The 21500-nt window shown below is 32.4% G+C and overlaps 1 protein-coding gene across 2 annotated transcripts in view; it reads left to right on the top strand.

Moving 5' to 3' along the window:
• LOC114332218 (ribosomal oxygenase 1) overlaps positions 1-21500 on the top strand; it is an 84361-nt gene that overhangs the window by 32560 nt on the left and 30301 nt on the right. For both annotated transcript variants that reach the window (XM_028281978.2, XM_028281977.2), the window contains exons 2-4: positions 2896-3082; positions 13208-13540; positions 15781-16041. In XM_028281978.2, coding sequence (XP_028137779.2) covers positions 2896-3082; positions 13208-13540; positions 15781-16041 — 781 coding nt within the window. The remainder of the gene's footprint in view (positions 1-2895; positions 3083-13207; positions 13541-15780; positions 16042-21500) is intronic.

Raw genomic sequence — 21500 nt, 5'->3', positions numbered from 1 at the left:
TGTGACCTTGAAACAACATCCCATATATTGAAATTTTAAAAACCGTTTGCACATTTTAAAAGAGCTTTAATGGAGCTTCCATTTCAAACAATGCAATGACTTTAATTTTAAAATTATGTCGAGATTTTTAAGAACTCGAACTTTCAAAACAAAAATTTCGATATAATTTCAAAATTAATGTCATTAAATCGTCTGCGCAAAAAATTTAAGCGAGCAATTAAACTTAGATTTTGTGCTCTTTTCAAATGTGCAGACGAATTTTTAAATTTTTAATAGACAGAGTGTTGTTACAAGGTCACAATTATTTTAAATTTTTTTTGTTAATCCAGACCTGAATTTTTCTTGAGATTACTAAATGGGTCGTTGCAATGTAGTAAATAAGTATTGATTATTTTTAAAATGAGTATTTGTTCATTAACTCTAATAATTTATTATTAAACGTTAATAATACCTTGCTTTTTAATCAATTTTTAAAAATTTCAATACAATTTAAAATTAAAGTCATTAACTTGTCTGCCACACTCACAAACACGCCTCAAACACATCGGCACACTATCAAATAATTTGAAAAAACACTTGAAATTTGACAAATAATTTAATCACAGGGCCCTTTAGTTAGCCTTCGGGCCGCACAAAAAAGGCTAGAGGGCCGCATGCGGCCCGCGGGCCGCAGGTTGAGTATCACTGGATAGTCGGTTCGCTAAACTCGGACACAACTGGCTAGAGATTTTAGTCGGTATTTTTTTTGTTTTTTGCCAATTTTACCAAAATTGGAAAATTACTAAATGATTAGTTATTATTAACTATTTAGTAATTATTTTTTGCCAATTTTACCAAAATTGGCAAAATTACTTACTAAAATAACTAACCAGTTGTGTCGAGTTTAGCGAACCGATTATACAACATTTATTTATTTCACAGCTTTATTGAAACTGACTATATTTGCAGCAAAATTGCATACGAAAGTTGCACTCTTCACCTTTAAAATACATTTTGATTTTTGTCTAGAGAACATTCTGATTAAAAGATATCGAATTTTACCAGTAGTCCTGTCGCCAGGGAGGGTACAACGGCCTCCTTAATTCAGATGGACCAAGTTTTTTTATGTATTTTGACCCGTAGAACACGATTTTTTTGGGTAACAGTTTGATCCGGATGTCGATAAGATTGTTATAAACAAAGAACTTGAGGAATTACATAACGTCGATTTTTTGCAAAACAAAACATTTTTTTTGTATTTTTTGGGTGATTCTCAGCAAAAAATGGTCTTACAAGTTTTTTCGTAGGATGCATAGTTTTAGAGATAAACGCGGTTGAACTTTCAAAAAATCGAAAAAGTGCAATTTTTGAACCCGAATAACTTTTGATTAAAAAATAAAATAGCAATTCTGCTTACTGCATTTGAAAGTTCAAGTCAAATTATATCGGTTTTGATTATTTGCATTGCTAAAAATTAAGTTTTTATTTGTTAAACAAAGCCATAAACACAAACTGTTTCCCGTGCCCAATGCATGCGTTTTAATGTACGTAGTCTATGTAGAAATTGTGTGTATGCGCGCCTACTCGTTCGATTTCAAATGGGAAATGCATTGAAAACGTCATTCAATCACTGTGTTTATAGCTTTGTTTAACAATAAAAAAAATTAATTTTTAGCAATGAAAGTAATCAAAACCGATAGAATTTGACTTGAACTTTCAAATGCGGTAAGCAGAATTGTTATTTTATTTTTCAATCAAAAGTTATTCGGGTTCAAAAATTGCAATTTTTCGATTTTTTGAAAGTTTAACCACGTTTATGTCGAAAACTATGCATCCTACGAAAAAACTTGTAAACACTTTTTTTCCACCTACCTCTACCGAAAGTATACCCTTCCGGACCTGATTGTAGGGAGCAAAGTTGTACTTTTCCTCCCTAGGGAGGAAAAGTAAAAGTGACGTCATGGTATTTCATTCATGAAATATAACTTATTGACGCCCTGTACAATATCTATTTTCTATTACGTAAGTATCTATACATTTTAACGTTTATTTAAGAACACTCTGTATTTTGTAGAATGGTAAAAAACACTAAATTGTTATTCTGATTTAACAATGTTTACATTAATAATTTGACTTATATTTGACAGTTATATTGTACCTACTTGTTAGTTTTAGTTCTAATAAATTTTGTTGGTTAGTTACATAAATAAATTAAGTAAAAATGAAAAAATGACTTGTTATTTGAGGAAGGTAGAAAAACCATATGTATAACATGGGAGTAAAGTGCCTTTTCCTCCCTTGAATGATTACTACATAGTAAACTACATTCTCGGGAGGAAAATTAGCACTTTCCTCCACCAAAAAATATAAAACAATGTTTTGTTTTGAGAAAAATCGCTGTTATGTGATTCCTCAAGTTCTTTGTTTATAACAATCTTATCGACATCCGGATCGACTGTTACCCAAAAAATTCGTGTTCTACGGGTCAAAATACATAAAAAACACTTGGGTAAGTCCATCTGAATTAAGGAGGCCGTTGTACCCCCACTGACGACAGGACTACAGAGAGTTTATTAAAATTTTAATTAAAAAACTTATTTTAATTAAATCACTGGCTGCTTTAAGCCAGCGTTATTTTTAAGGAAACGGTTCATTCTACACAAAACAGTGCTATATACTAAATATTTTTGTTCAAAATTAGCTACGTTTATTGTTTGCAAAATTTTTTCTATGGCATAAAAATTGTTGGTAAAATGTTTCCCGGTTGTAGGAGTGTCAAACTTTTTTGGAGTTAAAAAAGGGCCTATCAAAATTCAGCTTGCTCATATATTATGTTTAGAGGTTCAGTGGCACTTTCGTCCCTGAACACTGGACTATTACGTACATAATAATTATAATAAAATATTAAATTTACAGGTACGGTATTTCACAATAAAGATCCAGTTTCGGAAAGTTTAAAATTATTTAAATGGTTAATTGCACCTCTAAGTCCAACCAAGTTTTTTGAACAGTACTGGGAAGTTAAAGCCCTACACATACAACATAATTCACCTCACTACTTTAGTGATATCTTGACTACAGCAAGATTGGATAGTATTTTTAGGTAAGTCTTTCTGCTTACATTGGCTTTTGCAGAATCCTTAGCCAGATCATTTGTTTTATTTGGTATCCTTTTTGTAGTACTTTTCAAACTCTTACTTCACAAAATCATTACAATTATTCCTCTACAAACAATATGATAATACATGTTACACACTTGTGACATATCGCCAAAACTGTTTCTTTCTGTATTTGTATTTCTTTATTAAAACATTGACGGACACGGACAGTGCATCAAATGTGTAATACACTATATGTATTTTGCAAAGTAGAATAGTGAAATTGCTGAATTTCTTTTAGCGCTTATACTTAGTTAAAAAGGCTATTGATTACATTCAAAATAAGATAGCTAAAAGGAACTACAACGTTAACGGGGTCTTATTATTTCGTATGGTCAATGGACATCTATATACGAAAAAACCGCAGAGTGCTACCATTTAAAGGGGTGAGTTTTTGATAAATGGGTGAATTAGTCCCTGGGCACAGGTTACATTAGGGTGAGTTCTATGCACTTTTGGTACAAACATATCTACATAAGAATTGTTCCTGGTTAAATTTCCTATCTAAATATCGTTTTTTAAAGTCAATGATACTTTTTTTACAAAAATATATTCAAAAGAAAAAGCACAAAGAAACCGAAAAGAAATAAATTTTGTTTTTCGTCCGATAACTTTTGTCCACGAGAATATAGGTATAGACATTGCTTTACAGAAAAAAAAACCTACATATTTTTTCTTTAAAATATTGTTTAGTAGAGGTAATTAGGATTTATAGTTTTCGAAATATGATTTTTCAAAGTTCTCCACTCACAGCAATTTTGGGCAATTTTCCTTGTTATTTCGCAAATATTGTTGTGTAACTTTTTTCTACGTAACTTTAGGTATATGCAATGGTACACGTAATAGGAATAGAAATCAATTACCTTTAAAATGGTCTACTGTATAACGTTGTACGACTTTTTTAAGAGATTATGGTCTTTCAAGGTTTTATACTTTTAACGATTTTTTATAATTTAATATAAAAATAAAATAATATTATATAATATAATATTATATTATATAATATTATTATATAATATAATATTATATTATACAGGGTGTCCCGAAAAGATTGGTCATAAATTATACCACACATTCTGGAGTCAAAAATAGTTCGATTGAACCTAACTTACCTCAGTACAAATATGCTCATAAAAAAAGTTATAGCCCTTTGAAGTTACAAAATGAAAATCGATTTTTTTTCAGTATATCGAAAACTATTAAAGATTTTTTATTGAAAATGGACATTTATCATTCTTATGGCAGGATCATCTTAAAACAAAATTATAGTGAGATTTGTCCACCCCATAAAAATTTTATGGGGGTTTTGATTCCTTAAACCCCCCCAAACTTTTGTTTACGTTCCAAGTAATTCATTATTGTGGTACCATTAGTTAAAAACAACGTTTTTAAAACTTTTTTGTCTCCTAGTATTTTTTCGATAAGCGAGTTTTTATCGAGATGCGGCTTCTTTTTTAATATATTTACATAAAATTTTTATGGGAGTTTTGTTCCTTTCAACCCCCCAAATGTTTGTGTATGTTCCAATTAAACTATTATTGTGATACCATTCATTAAACACAGTGTTTTTAAAACTTTTTTGCCTCTTAGTCTTTTTTTGATAAGTCGCCTTTTATCGAGATGTGGCTTCTTTTTCAAAATATACCTAAAAATGTGAATTATAAATAAATTTTCATATTATGACCAGGTCTCTATAATCGTACTTAACCATATACAAATATGTGGTGGATTTGATAAATATTCAAAATATTTCGATAAACACTGGCTTATCGAAGAAGTCCTAAAAGGCAAAAATGTTTTAAAAACGGTATGTTTAACTAATGGTGCCACAATAATAATTAAATTGAAACGTACACAAAAGTTTGGGGGGGTTTAAGGGAACAAAACCCTCATAAAATTTTTATAGGGTACACAAATTTTACTTTAATTTTTATTTAAGATTCTGCTGCTATAAGAATGCCACATGTCCATTTTCAATGAAAAATCTCTAAAAGTTTTCGATATATGAAAAAAAATTGATTTTCATTTTGTAACTTCAAAGGGCTGTAACTTTTTTTGTGTGCATTATTGTATATAGGTAAGTGAGGTTCAATCAACCTATTTTTGACCCCGGAATCTGTGGCATAATTTATGACCAATCTTTTCGGGACACCCTGTATATAGTGTATACCTAATATATACCTTAATATATACTATATTATATTAATACCTAATATAAAAAAAAATATTGTTTTTTACATTTTTTGCGATTATTTTTTAAATTTCTCATTATAACTTTTTTTTTTCTTGTACATGAATATACAGGGTGTCCCGAAAAGATTGGTCATAAATTATACCACAGATTCTGGGGTCAAAAATAGGTTGATTAAACCTCACTTACCTATATACAATAGTGCACACAAAAAAAGTTACAGCCCTTTGAAGTTATAAAATAAAAATCGATTTTTTTTCATATATCGAAAACTTTTAGAGATTTTTTATTGAAAATAAACATGTGGCATTCTTATGGCAGCAACATCTTAAAAAAAATTAAAGTGAAATTTGTCCACCCCATAAAAATTTTATGGGGGTTTTGTTCCTTTAAACCACCCAAACTTTTGTGTACGTTTCAATTAAATTATGATTGTGACACCATTAGTTAAACACAATGTTTTTTAAACTTTTTTGCCTCTTACTACTCTTTCGATAAGCCAGTGTTTATCGACATATTTTGAATATTTGTCGAATCCACCACCTGTTAATAATCTGAAAATTTATTTATAATTTACATTTTTAGATATATTTTGAAAAAGAAGCCACATCTCGATAAAAGGTGACTTGTCAAAAAAAGACTAAGAGGCAAAAAAAGTTTTAAAAATACTGTGTTTAACTAATGGTACTACAATAATAGCTTAATTGGAACGTACACAAACATTTGAGGGGTTTAATGGAACAAAACCCCCATAACATTTTTATGTAAATATATTAAAAAAGAAGCCGCATCTCGATAAATACTAGCTTATTGAAAAAATACCAAGAGGCAAGAAAGTTTTAAAAACGTTGTGTTTAACTAATGGAACCACAATAATGAATTAATTGGAACATACACAAAAGTTTCGGGCGGTTTAAGGGAACAAAACCCCCATAAAATTTTTATGGGGTAAACAAACTTCACCATAATTCTGCGTTAAGATGTTCCTTCTATAATAATGATACATGTCCATTTTCAATAAAAAATCTCTAATAGTTTTCGATATATTGAAAAAAAATCGATTTTCATTTTGTAACTTCAAAGGGCTGTAAATTTTTTATGAGCATATTTGTAGTAAGGTAAGTTAGGTTCAATCGAACTATTTTTGACCCCAGAATGTGTGGTATAATTTATGACCAATATTTTCGGGACACCCTGTATATTGCTCAATAAAGAGGGCTTACTTTCTGTTCTTTAAAATGATGTATCATCTATTTTTAAATAATGTAAACCGAGTGATTCTTTGATATTTTGTTACCTGTATTATTTAAAATTGTTTCTTTTACAAAAATTATTTAAACGTTGACATTTACAAAATTTTCAAAATCAAAGTCCATCTCTTCGTTAACATTAGCTTCAATATCTTCCTCTGATACCTCAGTTATTTTAGAGTTCCCACAATTAGTACCCATGCACATGCACCCTTTGCAGAATATTGAACAACTAATTCCTATCTTCCTACAACCGCAGTTTTTTGTATATCCTTTGGTACATTTACATGCTATTTTTTCAAGCAAAGCTTGTGGTACAGGAGCTTTGACAGTAAATATCGGAATTAAACCATATTTTGAAGTTTGCCCGGCCGAGTCAAGTGGATCCAAAGTATTACCTATAAAAATAAGATTCAATCATAACACACAATCACATAAAAAAGTTATAATAAGAAATTTAAAAAATAATCCTAAAATCAAAAATCGTTGCAAGTACTTATTACATTTTGAAAAGCATATCTTATTCAAAAATAATCCTAGAATTTTTTATAATACTAATACACCATTTTAAAGTAAACAGAATAAGCTTTCTTTTTTATTATATAATATATACCGTAGAAAAAAAAGTTATAATGGGAAATTTAAAAAATAATCGTAAAAAATATAAAAACTCGTTAAAAGTATAAAATCTTGAAAAAGATAACCTCTTTAAAAGAAGTCTTACAACAATATAAGGTAGAACATTTTAAAGGTAATTGATTTCTATTCCTCTTACATGTACCATCGCATATGCCTAAAGTTACGTAGAAAAAAGTTACAGACCAATATTTGAGAAATAACAAGGAAAATTGCTGTGAGTGTAGAACTTTGAAAAATCATATTTCGAAAACTGTAAATCCTAATGACCTCTACCAAACATCATTTTTAAGAGAAAATATGTAAGTTTTTTTTGTGAAGCCATATCTATACTTATATCCCCGTGGACAAAAGTTATGGGACAAAAAACAAAATTTCTTTCTTTTGGGTTTCTTTGTGCTTTTTCTTTTGAATATATTTTTGTAAAAAAGAGTATCTTTGACTTTAAAAAGTTATATTTAGATAGGAAATTTAACCAGGAACAATTTTTATGTAGACGTGTTTGTACCAAAAGTGCATAGAACTCACCCTAATGTAACCTGTGCCTAGGGACTAATTCACCCATTTCTCAAAAACGCACCCCTTTAAATGGTAGCACTCCGAGGTTTTTTCATATATAGAGATTCATTGACCATACGAAATAATAAAACCCCGTTAACGTTGTAGTTCCTTTCTATAGTACATAATCAGCCTGTAATGGAAACAATGAGTTTTTTAACATTCTTTGTAAACATGTGAACGACGGCCATGGGCCATGGACATCGTGTAACATTTATATATCTGTATATATGTAACTAGCTGACCCGGCAGACTTCGTACTGCCTCAATAAATAAAAAAAGCTAAACTTTTTGTATAAAATACACTTAAAATAAACAAAAGGAGACTAAGTTTTCACTCTAATGGCATATAACATATCCCACCAGAATGAAAACAATGGGAACCTTCTCTGGTTACACCTCCGAGGCTTCTACAATTTGCAAGCCATACGGATGCTGAGACTAAGGAAGATGAGGGAATTCTACAATTTACAATTCACGTCACATCTGCTCAGCGCGGTAAAGTTCCAACGAGACTGGTTCCCTTCATACTCCACACAGAGTAAATGTAAATCAAAAATGAATAACCATTTTCAATTTCGTTGCAAAACGAAAATACAGCCGAACCATATTCCAGTCCAATCAGAGAGTGCTGCAAGCACCTCTACCGGTTTCGAAACTTATTAGTCTCTCATCAGGAGGCACATATGCTGCTCTCCCCGATCCAACCAAAACAAACCCCAGCGTGCAGTCCCGAATTGCAACGAACGAAATGGCATAGATGCCCTAGCGGCAACTGCTAGCAAAAGACTAAGTTTTCACTCTAATGGCATATAACATATCCCACCAGAATGAAAACAATGGGAACCTTCTCTGGTTACACCTCCGAGGCTTCTACAATTTGCAAGCCATACGGATGCTGAGACTAAGGAAGATGAGGGAATTCTACAATTTACAATTCACGTCACATCTGCTCAGCGCGGTAAAGTTCCAACGAGACTGGTTCCCTTCATACTCCACACAGAGTAAATGTAAATCAAAAATGAATAACCATTTTCAATTTCGTTGCAAAACGAAAATACAGCCGAACCATATTCCAGTCCAATCAGAGAGTGCTGCAAGCACCTCTACCGGTTTCGAAACTTATTAGTCTCTCATCAGGAGGCACATATGCTGCTCTCCCCGATCCAACCAAAACAAACCCCAGCGTGCAGTCCCGAATTGCAACGAACGAAATGGCATAGATGCCCTAGCGGCAACTGCTAGCAAAAGACTAAGTTTTCACTCTAATGGCATATAACATATCCCACCAGAATGAAAACAATGGGAACCTTCTCTGGTTACACCTCCGAGGCTTCTACAATTTGCAAGCCATACGGATGCTGAGACTAAGGAAGATGAGGGAATTCTACAATTTACAATTCACGTCACATCTGCTCAGCGCGGTAAAGTTCCAACGAGACTGGTTCCCTTCATACTCCACACAGAGTAAATGTAAATCAAAAATGAATAACCATTTTCAATTTCGTTGCAAAACGAAAATACAGCCGAACCATATTCCAGTCCAATTTTTCCAGTATTTTCCAGTATTTTCGTTTTGCAACGAAATTGAAAATGGTTATTCATTTTTGATTTACATTTACTCTGTGTGGAGTATGAAGGGAACCAGTCTCGTTGGAACTTTACCGCGCTGAGCAGATGTGACGTGAATTGTAAATTGTAGAATTCCCTCATCTTCCTTAGTCTCAGCATCCGTATGGCTTGCAAATTGTAGAAGCCTCGGAGGTGTAACCAGAGAAGGTTCCCATTGTTTTCATTCTGGTGGGATATGTTATATGCCATTAGAGTGAAAACTTAGTCTTTTGCTAGCAGTTGCCGCTAGGGCATCTATGCCATTTCGTTCGTTGCAATTCGGGACTGCACGCTGGGGTTTGTTTTGGTTGGATCGGGGAGAGCAGCATATGTGCCTCCTGATGAGAGACTAATAAGTTTCGAAACCGGTAGAGGTGCTTGCAGCACTCTCTGATTGGACTGGAATATGGTTCGGCTGTATTTTCGTTTTGCAACGAAATTGAAAATGGTTATTCATTTTTGATTTACATTTACTCTGTGTGGAGTATGAAGGGAACCAGTCTCGTTGGAACTTTACCGCGCTGAGCAGATGTGACGTGAATTGTAAATTGTAGAATTCCCTCATCTTCCTTAGTCTCAGCATCCGTATGGCTTGCAAATTGTAGAAGCCTCGGAGGTGTAACCAGAGAAGGTTCCCATTGTTTTCATTCTGGTGGGATATGTTATATGCCATTAGAGTGAAAACTTAGTCTTTTGCTAGCAGTTGCCGCTAGGGCATCTATGCCATTTCGTTCGTTGCAATTCGGGACTGCACGCTGGGGTTTGTTTTGGTTGGATCGGGGAGAGCAGCATATGTGCCTCCTGATGAGAGACTAATAAGTTTCGAAACCGGTAGAGGTGCTTGCAGCACTCTCTGATTGGACTGGAATATGGTTCGGCTGTATTTTCGTTTTGCAACGAAATTGAAAATGGTTATTCATTTTTGATTTACATTTACTCTGTGTGGAGTATGAAGGGAACCAGTCTCGTTGGAACTTTACCGCGCTGAGCAGATGTGACGTGAATTGTAAATTGTAGAATTCCCTCATCTTCCTTAGTCTCAGCATCCGTATGGCTTGCAAATTGTAGAAGCCTCGGAGGTGTAACCAGAGAAGGTTCCCATTGTTTTCATTCTGGTGGGATATGTTATATGCCATTAGAGTGAAAACTTAGTCTTTTGCTAGCAGTTGCCGCTAGGGCATCTATGCCATTTCGTTCGTTGCAATTCGGGACTGCACGCTGGGGTTTGTTTTGGTTGGATCGGGGAGAGCAGCATATGTGCCTCCTGATGAGAGACTAATAAGTTTCGAAACCGGTAGAGGTGCTTGCAGCACTCTCTGATTGGACTGGAATATGGTTCGGCTGTATTTTCGTTTTGCAACGAAATTGAAAATGGTTATTCATTTTTGATAAACAAAAGGAATTCGTAATTAATAAACAAATAATGCTCGATATGAATGAGGTTTTATTATTATTTTCAATTAATTATACATGATGTTTGAAGTATTAAAGTTTAGTTAGGAGTAACAAAATAAAGTTTGTAGTGTAACAGTTACATTCTTAAATTTGTTTATTAATATATTTATTTGAAATTATTAAATATATGTTTTTGTTTAATCAAATAAAATTAAACAAAATTAATAAAAATTAAATAAAATTTTATAATTTTCTGCTTGTTCCTTTCGTGTGCTCAGAATTTTTCTCCTGCTTGCCGTTCGTCAGAAAAGTTCCGTTTAGAGATATTTTTTGAAAATTTCGAAAAATTAAAAAAATCATATTTTGCCCAATTTAAGTCCAAAACTTAAACAGTTGCTCTTTTCTTCGATGAAATTTGTTGCTCGTTCTTCTTCTGTCCTCAGAATATTTCTACAGCTAAAGATATTGTATTTCGGACACCGATTGCGCTAGACAAAAAATTTTAGTACGGTTCTGCTCGGAAAGCAAGGAGTCTACCTATTTAATTTCGTATTTTTCACTTCATTATTATGAGAGTTATGGCGTCATGGGCAACCCCCCTTTATGACGTACGGGTATGAAAATAGTTGTCTATGAAATGCCTATTCCCAGTCCGGTAGAATATATTTGTAAAATTTCATAAAATTCTGTTCAGTCGTTCTCGAGTTATAAATGGTGTAACTAACATAACTCGACTTTCTTTTATATATATAGATATAAAATATTTAAATGGCTATTAAAAAATAACGGTTTGAGACAGAAATATGAAAATTTAGGATTGTATGTATCTTTTCCTTCTACATCATACGAAATTCAGAAGAAACTGTTTGTAAAAAAAAAAGAATGTGTGTGTACTTTGTACGCACGCAAGAAGTTATACTCCTATTATATAATTTCAACGAAATTAATATACTTTAAACAGTTTATTTATATTTGATTTAAATATTAAACTAATAATTTATACTTACTACTTCTCAATTTTTTTTTAAACAGTGCCAAAAATTAAAATAATAAAAGAATAAAACACACACAAACACATTGAAAAATGCCACAAATATTTTCTGAACAATAATTGTCTGAAAAATTTTTAACTAAATACGTATTTTCTGAAAAAAAAAATATTATATAATAAATATACTTACAATCATAAAATGTATAAAAAAATAAAAAACAAAAGTTTCTATTGTGGTTCGAACCCGCTTATCAGCGCAGTTAGTATTGAAATTCATTCACCTTAAACTTTTACCCACGGAGACCATGCGTCATCATGTGCGAAGATCAACTAACTAAACGGATTACACTTTTGACAGTTCTGAATTTAATCAAATTATTTTGGTTTTGAATTGAAATCATTTAGAAAATTGAAATATTAAAATACAACAAAACATAGAGTAAGAAAACAATATATTAGGTCAGTGGTTCCCAACCTTTTATGTCTGGCGACCCACCTTCTCGTTTTTTTTTCATATTCGCGATCCATCCCTCACCCATGATGATATATATAATGTACTTTATTCGACTACTGTAAGAGCCACGCCGCGACCCACCTAAAATCCGCTCGCGACCCACTAGTGGGTCGCGACCCACCGGTTGGGTAACGCTGTATTAGGTGAATATGGATAGAAATTTTGTTGGTAATCAAATTATGTAAATCAAAGCATTACATACTACTCGTATTTTGGTAGTTTTTTTTTTTTAATTTTCCAAATAGGTAGGTACCTATGAAATTTTTTATTAGGATACTGAAACATTTACAATTATTATTACGTACCTGTCGCTTTTCAATACTATTTAAAAAGTCACTACAATTATAAACTTTTTTTCTCTGCCATCACAACAATAAAAACTAATATACACAACATTAATTTGTTTATCCAAAATCTCCATATTGAATATTGACAGATGATTTTAACACCCAATCAGATCCCGTATAACGTTTATACCATACTGTCGGTATGCGCATGCGCCCAGTAAAATCAAAATTTACCTTCGTGTCTAAAGTATAAATTCAAAAATAAAAAAATATTTCAGGGGGCAACTCCCCTTATGACGTACGTGTATGAAAATAGAGTTATGCCTATTCCCAGTCAGGTGGAGTATACGTGTAAAATTTCATAAAATTCTCTTCAGTCGTTCTCGAGTTATAAATGGTGTAACTAACATAACTCGACTTTCTTCTATAATATAGATGTGATATTATTTGACACCGATTTTTGGTCATAACTCGTTTTTATAAAAATGTCGTCTGTCACATAACATCAATGTAAATTAGACGTCTAAAGACGTTCTGTCCGTCAATGTGTTAATAATATAATATACATATGATGGTGAAAAAAATTCCACTCCTGATTTTGTTAGATTAATGTCCATTGCACATTTACTGTTTTTAGGGAATTTCCGTTATACTACACCAAAAACATTGATGTCGTCTCATATGAAAATGGTGTAAAAGAAGTTCACAATGAACAAGGAAAGGTGGTTGCTTCTGCTTTATATGATTATTATTCAAATGGTTGTAGTATAAGACTTCTAAATCCTCAGACGTATGATCAAAAAGTTCATTTATTGGTATCAACATTACAGGAGTATTTTGGCACTTTAGTGGGAGCGAATACTTATTTGACGCCACCAAACAGCCAAGGCTTTGCTCCACATTATGATGATATCGAAGCTTTTGTTATACAGTTAGAAGGAAGAAAACATTGGAAATTGTATAAACCCAGGTAATTTATTTTACACTATATTGTTATATATTATGTGTCAGAATTTGGTAGGAATGATAAGTATGTATTAGATTTTGTTAAGATTGATAAGACAGAGCAAATGAAGGAAGAAAAACTGGAAAACAAGTAAAAATGTGCTTTAGTAAGATAAAACAAAAAGAGAGATATGGAAGTGGACTAGAGAGAATGAAAAATTAGAAACAACAAAAAACTTACGGCAGAAAGAGCTGAAAAGAGTCAAAATATTTTCATCTCGAAATAAACAGGCAAATACAGAGCAAAAAGACGAGGGCAGTTTACTTTCATATCTAATGATATGATTATTTATTTATTTAATACATGCCTTTAATACATATTCGTAAATGGTGGCCCAATCATAAAAAGAAGGAAAGGATGATCCACACAAAGACAAAGAGAATTAATTCGAAGATTGAGAAGAAACATGGATGCATGGAGGATAATAGTAAGTTAATTTAGCAGGCAAGGAGCATGATTGCACAAAAAGCCACCCCACTTGATCCAATTTTTGTAATATATTATATTAATTGAATCAGTCATTTTGAAAAGGGGTCATCTCCATTTTGTGACATGTCCACTTTCTGTCGAATTTTTATTTAATACACCTAGACACGTGACACGTCTATTTCATATTAAAACTGGTTAACTTTCAATGCTCTACATACATTAATAATATTGAAAGTTGACCCGTTTTAATATGGAGTAGGTAGACGTGTCTACGTGTGTGAAATAAAAGTTCGACAGAGAGTGTACATTTCAAACAGTGGAGATGACCCCTTTTCAAAATGACCGATTCAATTGTATTTCAGGCCTATGCCTTCAAGGCTCCCCCCCCCTCCCACGGGCCAAGTAGCAGTTTCGTCTCGTATTGGTTTATGAGTTTACAAACAGCATAAAAACATTATTAAGTTTTGTTCTACATTAACTTTTTGGCTTTTTAAAAAAAATTTCTTTCGAGTTGTACCTAAGGAATACCGTAGCGTGTACGGAGCAATGTTCTGCATGCGCCATAGCAGTCCGTCTAGTGGTCCGCTAGTCAAACTGCTTGTCTATCAACTTCTAAGAATTTCTTGGAAGAGGGGCTTCAAGTTGATTCAATTTATACTGACTTTTCCAAGGCCTTTGACAGAGTAAACCATGAACTCCTGATTCGCAAGTTTAGCTCATATGGCATAACGCTACCTACATTCTAATACCACGTATGAGAATTTTTAGCCGAAAGAGTTAGAGGTTGATTCTAAGTATATTGCGCACGCTCTACTGAATGATTCTTATCCCAAGTACGAGAAAACATTATTTCTCGTACTTGGGATTAGAATAATTCAGTAGAGCATGCGCAATATACTCAGAATCAACCTCTAACTCTTTCGCATAAAAATCCTCATACGTGGTATTAGAATGTAGGTAGCGATAAGTGGATCTTTGTTGCAGTGGTTACAGAGTTATTTAACTGAAAGAATTCAACAGGTTCGAATGAACCACTTTTACTCACAAACTTTTTCGGTTAAGTCAGGTGTACCACAGGGATCCCACTTGGGTCCATTACTCTTTAATCTATTAATGATATTACCAACTGTTTTCCCGATTGTGACGCCTTACTATTTGTTGATGACTAAAGTGCTTTAAAATTAGAAAAAATCATTATGATGCTGCCATATTGCAGTTAGAACTGACTAACCTCTCTGCATGGTGTACACTTAACGGTAGGAACATTAATTCCAGCAAATGCCATGTAATTAGCTTTAACCATGCTCACCACCCTATATTATCAAATTATTACACTGATCGCCAATTGCTCAATACTGTAAATAAAATCAAGGACTTTGGGATTACACTGGATAATTCTCTTTGTTTCAATACTCATGTCATCAATGTTATTCAAAAATCTATGAAAATGTTGAGTTTCGTAAAAAGAACAGCTCTAGACTTTACAAACGTATCCGGTATTAGAGTTCTTCACTTCTCCTTGGTCAGGTCTCACCTTGAGTATTGCTCTTCAGTGTGGTCCCTACACTTCTTGCTTCTTGTTAAAAACATACTTGCAGAAAATAGTCATTGTAAATTTACTTAACATATAAAAAAACTGTACCTGAAAATAATTTGATGAATTTTTATTTTGAGCACCTTTAATATATATGTAGATACTTTTTATAACAGCACTTATTTTTGACAAAATTAGAATTTTCCGGACTATTTATACTTAAATAATAGTTTATTTTTAGGGGTAGCGATGTTTTAGCTCGTGAGTCCAGTCCTAATTTAAAACATCATGATATTGGAGAACCTTTTATGTCCGTTACCTTGAATGCTGGAGATATACTTTATTTTCCTAGAGGTACGATTCACGAGGGTAGGACTGATCCTGATTGCCATTCATTCCATATAACAGTGTCAGTCTATCAGCATAATTCTTTCGCCGATTTGTTAGAACATGCTTTACCTGAGGCCCTAAAAAAAGCATCACTTGACAACATACGTTTTCGGTAAGCTGTTACATTTTTTATTTGTTTTAACTGGCTTTTATTGTATGGCGAATACTTGTATGTATTAACGAGATTTTATTGTATTTCCTATTACATAATAAAGAAAAAAGACCAAGGTAGTAAAGACATAGGAGATTTTACTAATATACATATCGATACCTCAGTTCAATAGCGTAACAAGTCAAAAAAATTCAAATTTTAGTTATTGCAATCATTGCATTCGTAATTCATATATCTACCAATTTCAATACTGAAATAAGTGGAAATTCGTCTTTTAGTTCATAGAGGGCGTAATCCATTTATGTAACAACTTCAAATTTATAAATGTTTTAGTTCAATAGTGTAACAACTTGACTTGTTACAGTACTGAACAAGAAGGATTATTCTTTCAATGTGACAAGCGGTTTCTTAGTTGTTACATCTTTCTCTAAAAATGAGTGAATTTAAATAAACTAATAGATTTAAATAAACTAGTAGAAATATTTTTAAAGCTTACTGGCAATTGGGTTCAATTGACAGGCAAAGAGACTACATTGATTCACATATTGATGAAATAACGCCAGTATACAGAATTAAAAAGGAAGGTAGTAATAGATCTAAAAATCTAAAATATACTTTCAGAGTAGAAGATAAAGTTTTCCAAGTATGTAAAACTTTCTTCAAGAATACATTAGCCATCAACAATGGGACTATTTTTACAACAACTAAAAAGAACGATAAGCAAGGCTGTTTATTAACTGATCAACGAGGAAGACATGGAAAACAAAAAAAGATCAAAGAAGAAGTACTTGGAATAAGAGACCACATCAATTATTTCCGAGGAAGAAATCACATTACTGCCGAGATCGGACAAACAAAGAATATCTAGATGGAAGTCTGAACATTTCTACTATGTACATATTGCCTTTACGTGAAAAGCTGCACGTTAAATAATAAACAGGTTGCCAAAATTTCATTGTATTCAAAAATATTGAATACGGGCCAAAGAAGATCAATGCAGCTTATGAACTAGTTACACAAATGGAAATGATGAACAAAAAAATGAACTGAGAAGCAAATATGAAGCGCATTTAAGTGAGAAAGATTTAAGCAGATAAGAAAAGATTCAAGATTTGCAATCAGGTGAAATCCTTCAAGTGTTGTGTTTCGATCTTCAAGCCGTTCTCCCTACTCCTTGTGGTAAAGTTGGTAGTTTCTATTATAAACGGAGACTGTCTAGTTACAACTTTAGCGTGTTTGACATAAAATCAAAAATTGGATACTGCTTTTTCTGGCATTAAGGAATTACAAAGAGGGGGGCTAATGAAATTGGTAGCTGTATCTACAATTTTTTGAAAAGTGAAGGCAAAGGGGAACATGTCATTTTCTACTCTGATTTCTACTCGCAGGGCAAAATAAAAATAAATTTTTGGTTTGTATGTACCTGTTCTGTGTGATGCATGTCAACAAAATCAAGACAATTAAACACAAATTTTTAGAGAAACACAAAAAATGAAGGTGATAGCATGCATGCCACCATAGAAAGATAGAAAAAGCTTGTTATTAAAAGTTTTCCAATTTACGTCCCTGTACAATGGGCAAGTATACTCAAGTCAGCAAAAAACTGGGATTCCCTACAATGTGAATGAAATTTGCACTGAAATATTTATGATTGAAAGTCACTAAGTACCGCAATGGGTAAAGAATTTCAGTAAAAATACAGAAAAAGATAAAGTTATTTGGAATAACTTAAAAATTATCCAAATAGAAAAAATGTACCCGAATATATTTTTTTATAAAACTTCTTATGCACGAGATACTTTCAAGAACATTGACATCAAACAAAATAATAAATAACTTAGGAATCAAGGACAAAATAAGGAAATCCAGCTAAAACCAGCCTTCAAAAAAGGCATTCAATCGATAAAAATAAAAAGAAAAATCTACTGGATATTTGTAAGGAAAATGCCATTAGACAGGTTTATTGTAAGGTTAATGCCATTTTACTAAAATTTGCCGGAAAAGATGGAGTAGAGGAGGGGCCTGAGTCCGACTCTGAATAATTTGTATTTAATTTTATTTCAAATTAAAAATTTATTTTTCTAACAAGTTAATTTTATTTCAAATCCTAGTCACCAGACAGACCTCTATTTACAAAAAGTAGCTAATTTATGTCGTAATTCTAAAAAAATTTTAGTTCAATAGTGCAATAATGTCACTAAAGTTTAAATTTCAGTTAGTTTAAACAAATATTATCTAAATATTTTCATGCACTAAAATGTCCTACAGTCCTATAAAACTAAATTACTTGTTTTCGTTCATAAAAAATGAAAATTGAAAAAAATATATAGAATATAAAATACGAAATTTCTTTTTCTTCGTTTTCTCAAGTATTCTAATTTTGGACTTGTTACGCTATTGAAGTGAGGTATCGATATTTATAGTGGAATAGAGAGAGCCAAGAAAGCACAAGCACCATTTTTTGTCCAATCTTATTGAATTTATCATATCTTCGTACAACTCCTTCACAGCATTGATGTAAATCGGTGGAATTTTCTTGTTTTCTAGCTCTAATGGGAAACAGTCATACGCCTTTAGAAGATCAATAAATACCCATGTGTGTCTCCACATTGCGTTCCAAGTCCTTTTCTATTGTTTGTTTTAGACAGAACACATTGTCTATACAAGAAAGACCAGTACGATAGCCACTTTGATCTTCAGCGTCTTCCCAATAACTTTCAATTCGGCTTTTCATTATCTTCCCGTACAATCTACAAATTAAATCGGTTTGTTTAGTTTGTTGATATATGCAGTTTTCCACTCTTTACCAAAACAAAAAAACGTAGGTCATAAGTCATAAAAGAAGTCAATTCTTTCTCAGATAGTCTAAAGGATTGGTATAGTTTGAGTAAGTCATATCGTGAGCTAAAAACTCTATATTTACAAAAAAAATATCAACACAAAGTTTTTGTTGAGACAACAAAAAGTCAGTTTTATTTTAACAAAATCTCTGAATCTTCTACCAAAAACAAAACCACATGGGCTGTTATAAATGAACTTAATGAAAAACGAAAAGCTCACAAAAATATCTGTCTAAAAATAGATGATACTAAAATCACAGATTCAGATATATTATCAAACAAAAATGATTATTTTATAAATGCACTAGAAGATACAATTATTAGTAAAATAATTAAACCAAATTTTTTTTGAAGAGAAGTATCCATTCTCAAATGTGGTCTCGAGGTAAGGAAGTACAAAACTCAAAGAGGTACCACAAAAAATGTATATTAATAAAAGGTCATAAAAGGACGCGTTTCGGCTCTTCACCAAATTTTAATTTTCAGCAGTAGTGTAGGAAACAGAGGTTGAACCCCGCAAAATGGACACAAGTTCGGTTTTATTTTTTTTTTCTGGTATATCAAGGGGTGCTTATTATGAGAATAACTTTTTCTTAAAAATTTCGCCCCGGAACCCCCTTTTCATCCCTTTAAAGGGGGTACCCCTCTCTACCTTTTGCAAAAAATTTATTCAATAGTAAAATGAAGAGGACTATATTTCCTACTATTTATTTCCCGACAGCATATGTCTATCGCCCATCGTTTAGCGGGGGTGGCGCCCCAAAGTTGATAAATTTTTAAAAAAGATGTTTTAAAAAAATATTTTTCCCTAACTGTAATGAAAATTAAGAAGAGAGTCTGAGGAAATTAATCACAAATAAGTGGCTGATTTTTTGGTATAGGTTTCATTTAAGGGCAATTGCCCATTATTTAATTACAGGGTGTTACATTATAAAAAACCCCTTTTTATACCATCTGAACCGCGTATGCTGGAGTAAAAAAACTTTCAACGATTATCCAGGTACTGATGTTATTTACAAATTTCTATAATGCACCCCCATTTTTTTTTCAGGAACCACCCCAAAAAAGGAGAATTAATAAAGAAAGTGATTTTCTTGGAATCCTTCACACACAATGCCCTTTATTAATATGCTTCATATATCATTTTATGCTTGTTTTTATTACCCATGCATGGACACCAAAAGCGATTTCTTGATGCAACCCCTGTAGCCAAAAAAAAAATAAATAAAGGGGGAGTTAAAAATATATTTTTTTGCTTTTTGACCCGTATGGACATATGCTCCATCAATAGGGTTTTTCATAAATATATATGATTATTGCAACATCCCTGCGGAAACTACCCCTATCCTTGAAAATAAACTGCAGAAACTATCCCTATCCCTTGGAGAGCATGTTTTTACGATTTTCTCATTACCTATGCATTTTTTAAAACAAAACTTATACAGAATTAAAGACTATTATTTTTTCTACAAATAAGGTCCTATGCATTTTTTTCGTATAAGCAACCGTTACGGCACAGTGGCGCTGTAAACCTCAGAAATGCTTTGGTGGGCTCCAGTTTTTGATTTTTTTTTCGTCGCCTATTCATTTTATTGATAACGTACTTATGGAAAATAAAACAACACACTGTCTGCTACACATTATAACCTATGCATATTTTATTTTCTTTGCACCCTAAAGCCACAGTGGTGGCCCAAAATCAATTTTTGATTAATTTCTTTATTAGTTCTCCTTTTTTTGGGGTGGTTCCGGGGAAAATATGGGGGTGCATTATACAAATTTGTAAATAACATGAGTACATGGATAATCGCTGAAGGTTTTTTTACTCTAGCATAGGCGGTTCAGATGGTATAAAAGGGGTTTTTTAAAATGTAACACCCTGTAATTAAAAAATTTGCAATTGCCCTTAAATGAAACCTATACCAAAAAATCAGCCACTTATTTGTGATTAATTGCCGCAGGGTGTCTTTTTAATTTTCATTACAGATGGGGAAAAATATTTTTATTTAAAAACACCTTTTTTTTTAAATTTGTCAACTTTGGGGCACCACCCCCGCTAAACGGTGGGTGATAGACATATGCTGTCGGGAAATAAATAGGAGGAAATATAGTCCTCTTCATTTTACTATTAAGTAAATTTTTTGCAAAACGTACAGGAAAGGCTACGTTTCGCAAAAACCACAAATTACCCCCTTTAAATGGATGAAAAGGGGCGTTCCGGGGCAAAATGTTTTAAGAAAAAGTTAGTCTCATAATAAGCACCCCTTGATATACCAGAAAAAAAAAATAAAACCGGACTTGTGTCCATTTTGCGAGGTTCAACCTCTATTTCCTACACTATAGGTAATCCAATGAATTTTTTCAAAATAGTTAATTCCTATCTTATATAACAGAGGAAGAAATCTTGAAATCTAGAAATCTAACATAATTAAATATAAAATTAAAAATAAAGCATCGTGTGATTTTGATGAAATATTTTAAGAAAATTGTTTTTCACATTTTGACTCCACTTGCTCACATTATAAATTCTTCTTTCAGTACTGGTGTTTTTCCTAGTATGCTGAAAACGTCCACATTTCACCGTTATTAAAACAAAGGGATTCTGAGTAATGTCAAATT

Source organism: Diabrotica virgifera, chromosome 3 (assembly GCF_917563875.1).
Source record: "Diabrotica virgifera virgifera chromosome 3, PGI_DIABVI_V3a".
Lineage (NCBI taxonomy): Eukaryota > Metazoa > Arthropoda > Insecta > Coleoptera > Chrysomelidae > Diabrotica > Diabrotica virgifera.
The sequence above is the reverse complement of the archived record's forward strand: the minus strand, read 5'-3'. Positions and strand labels throughout refer to the sequence as shown.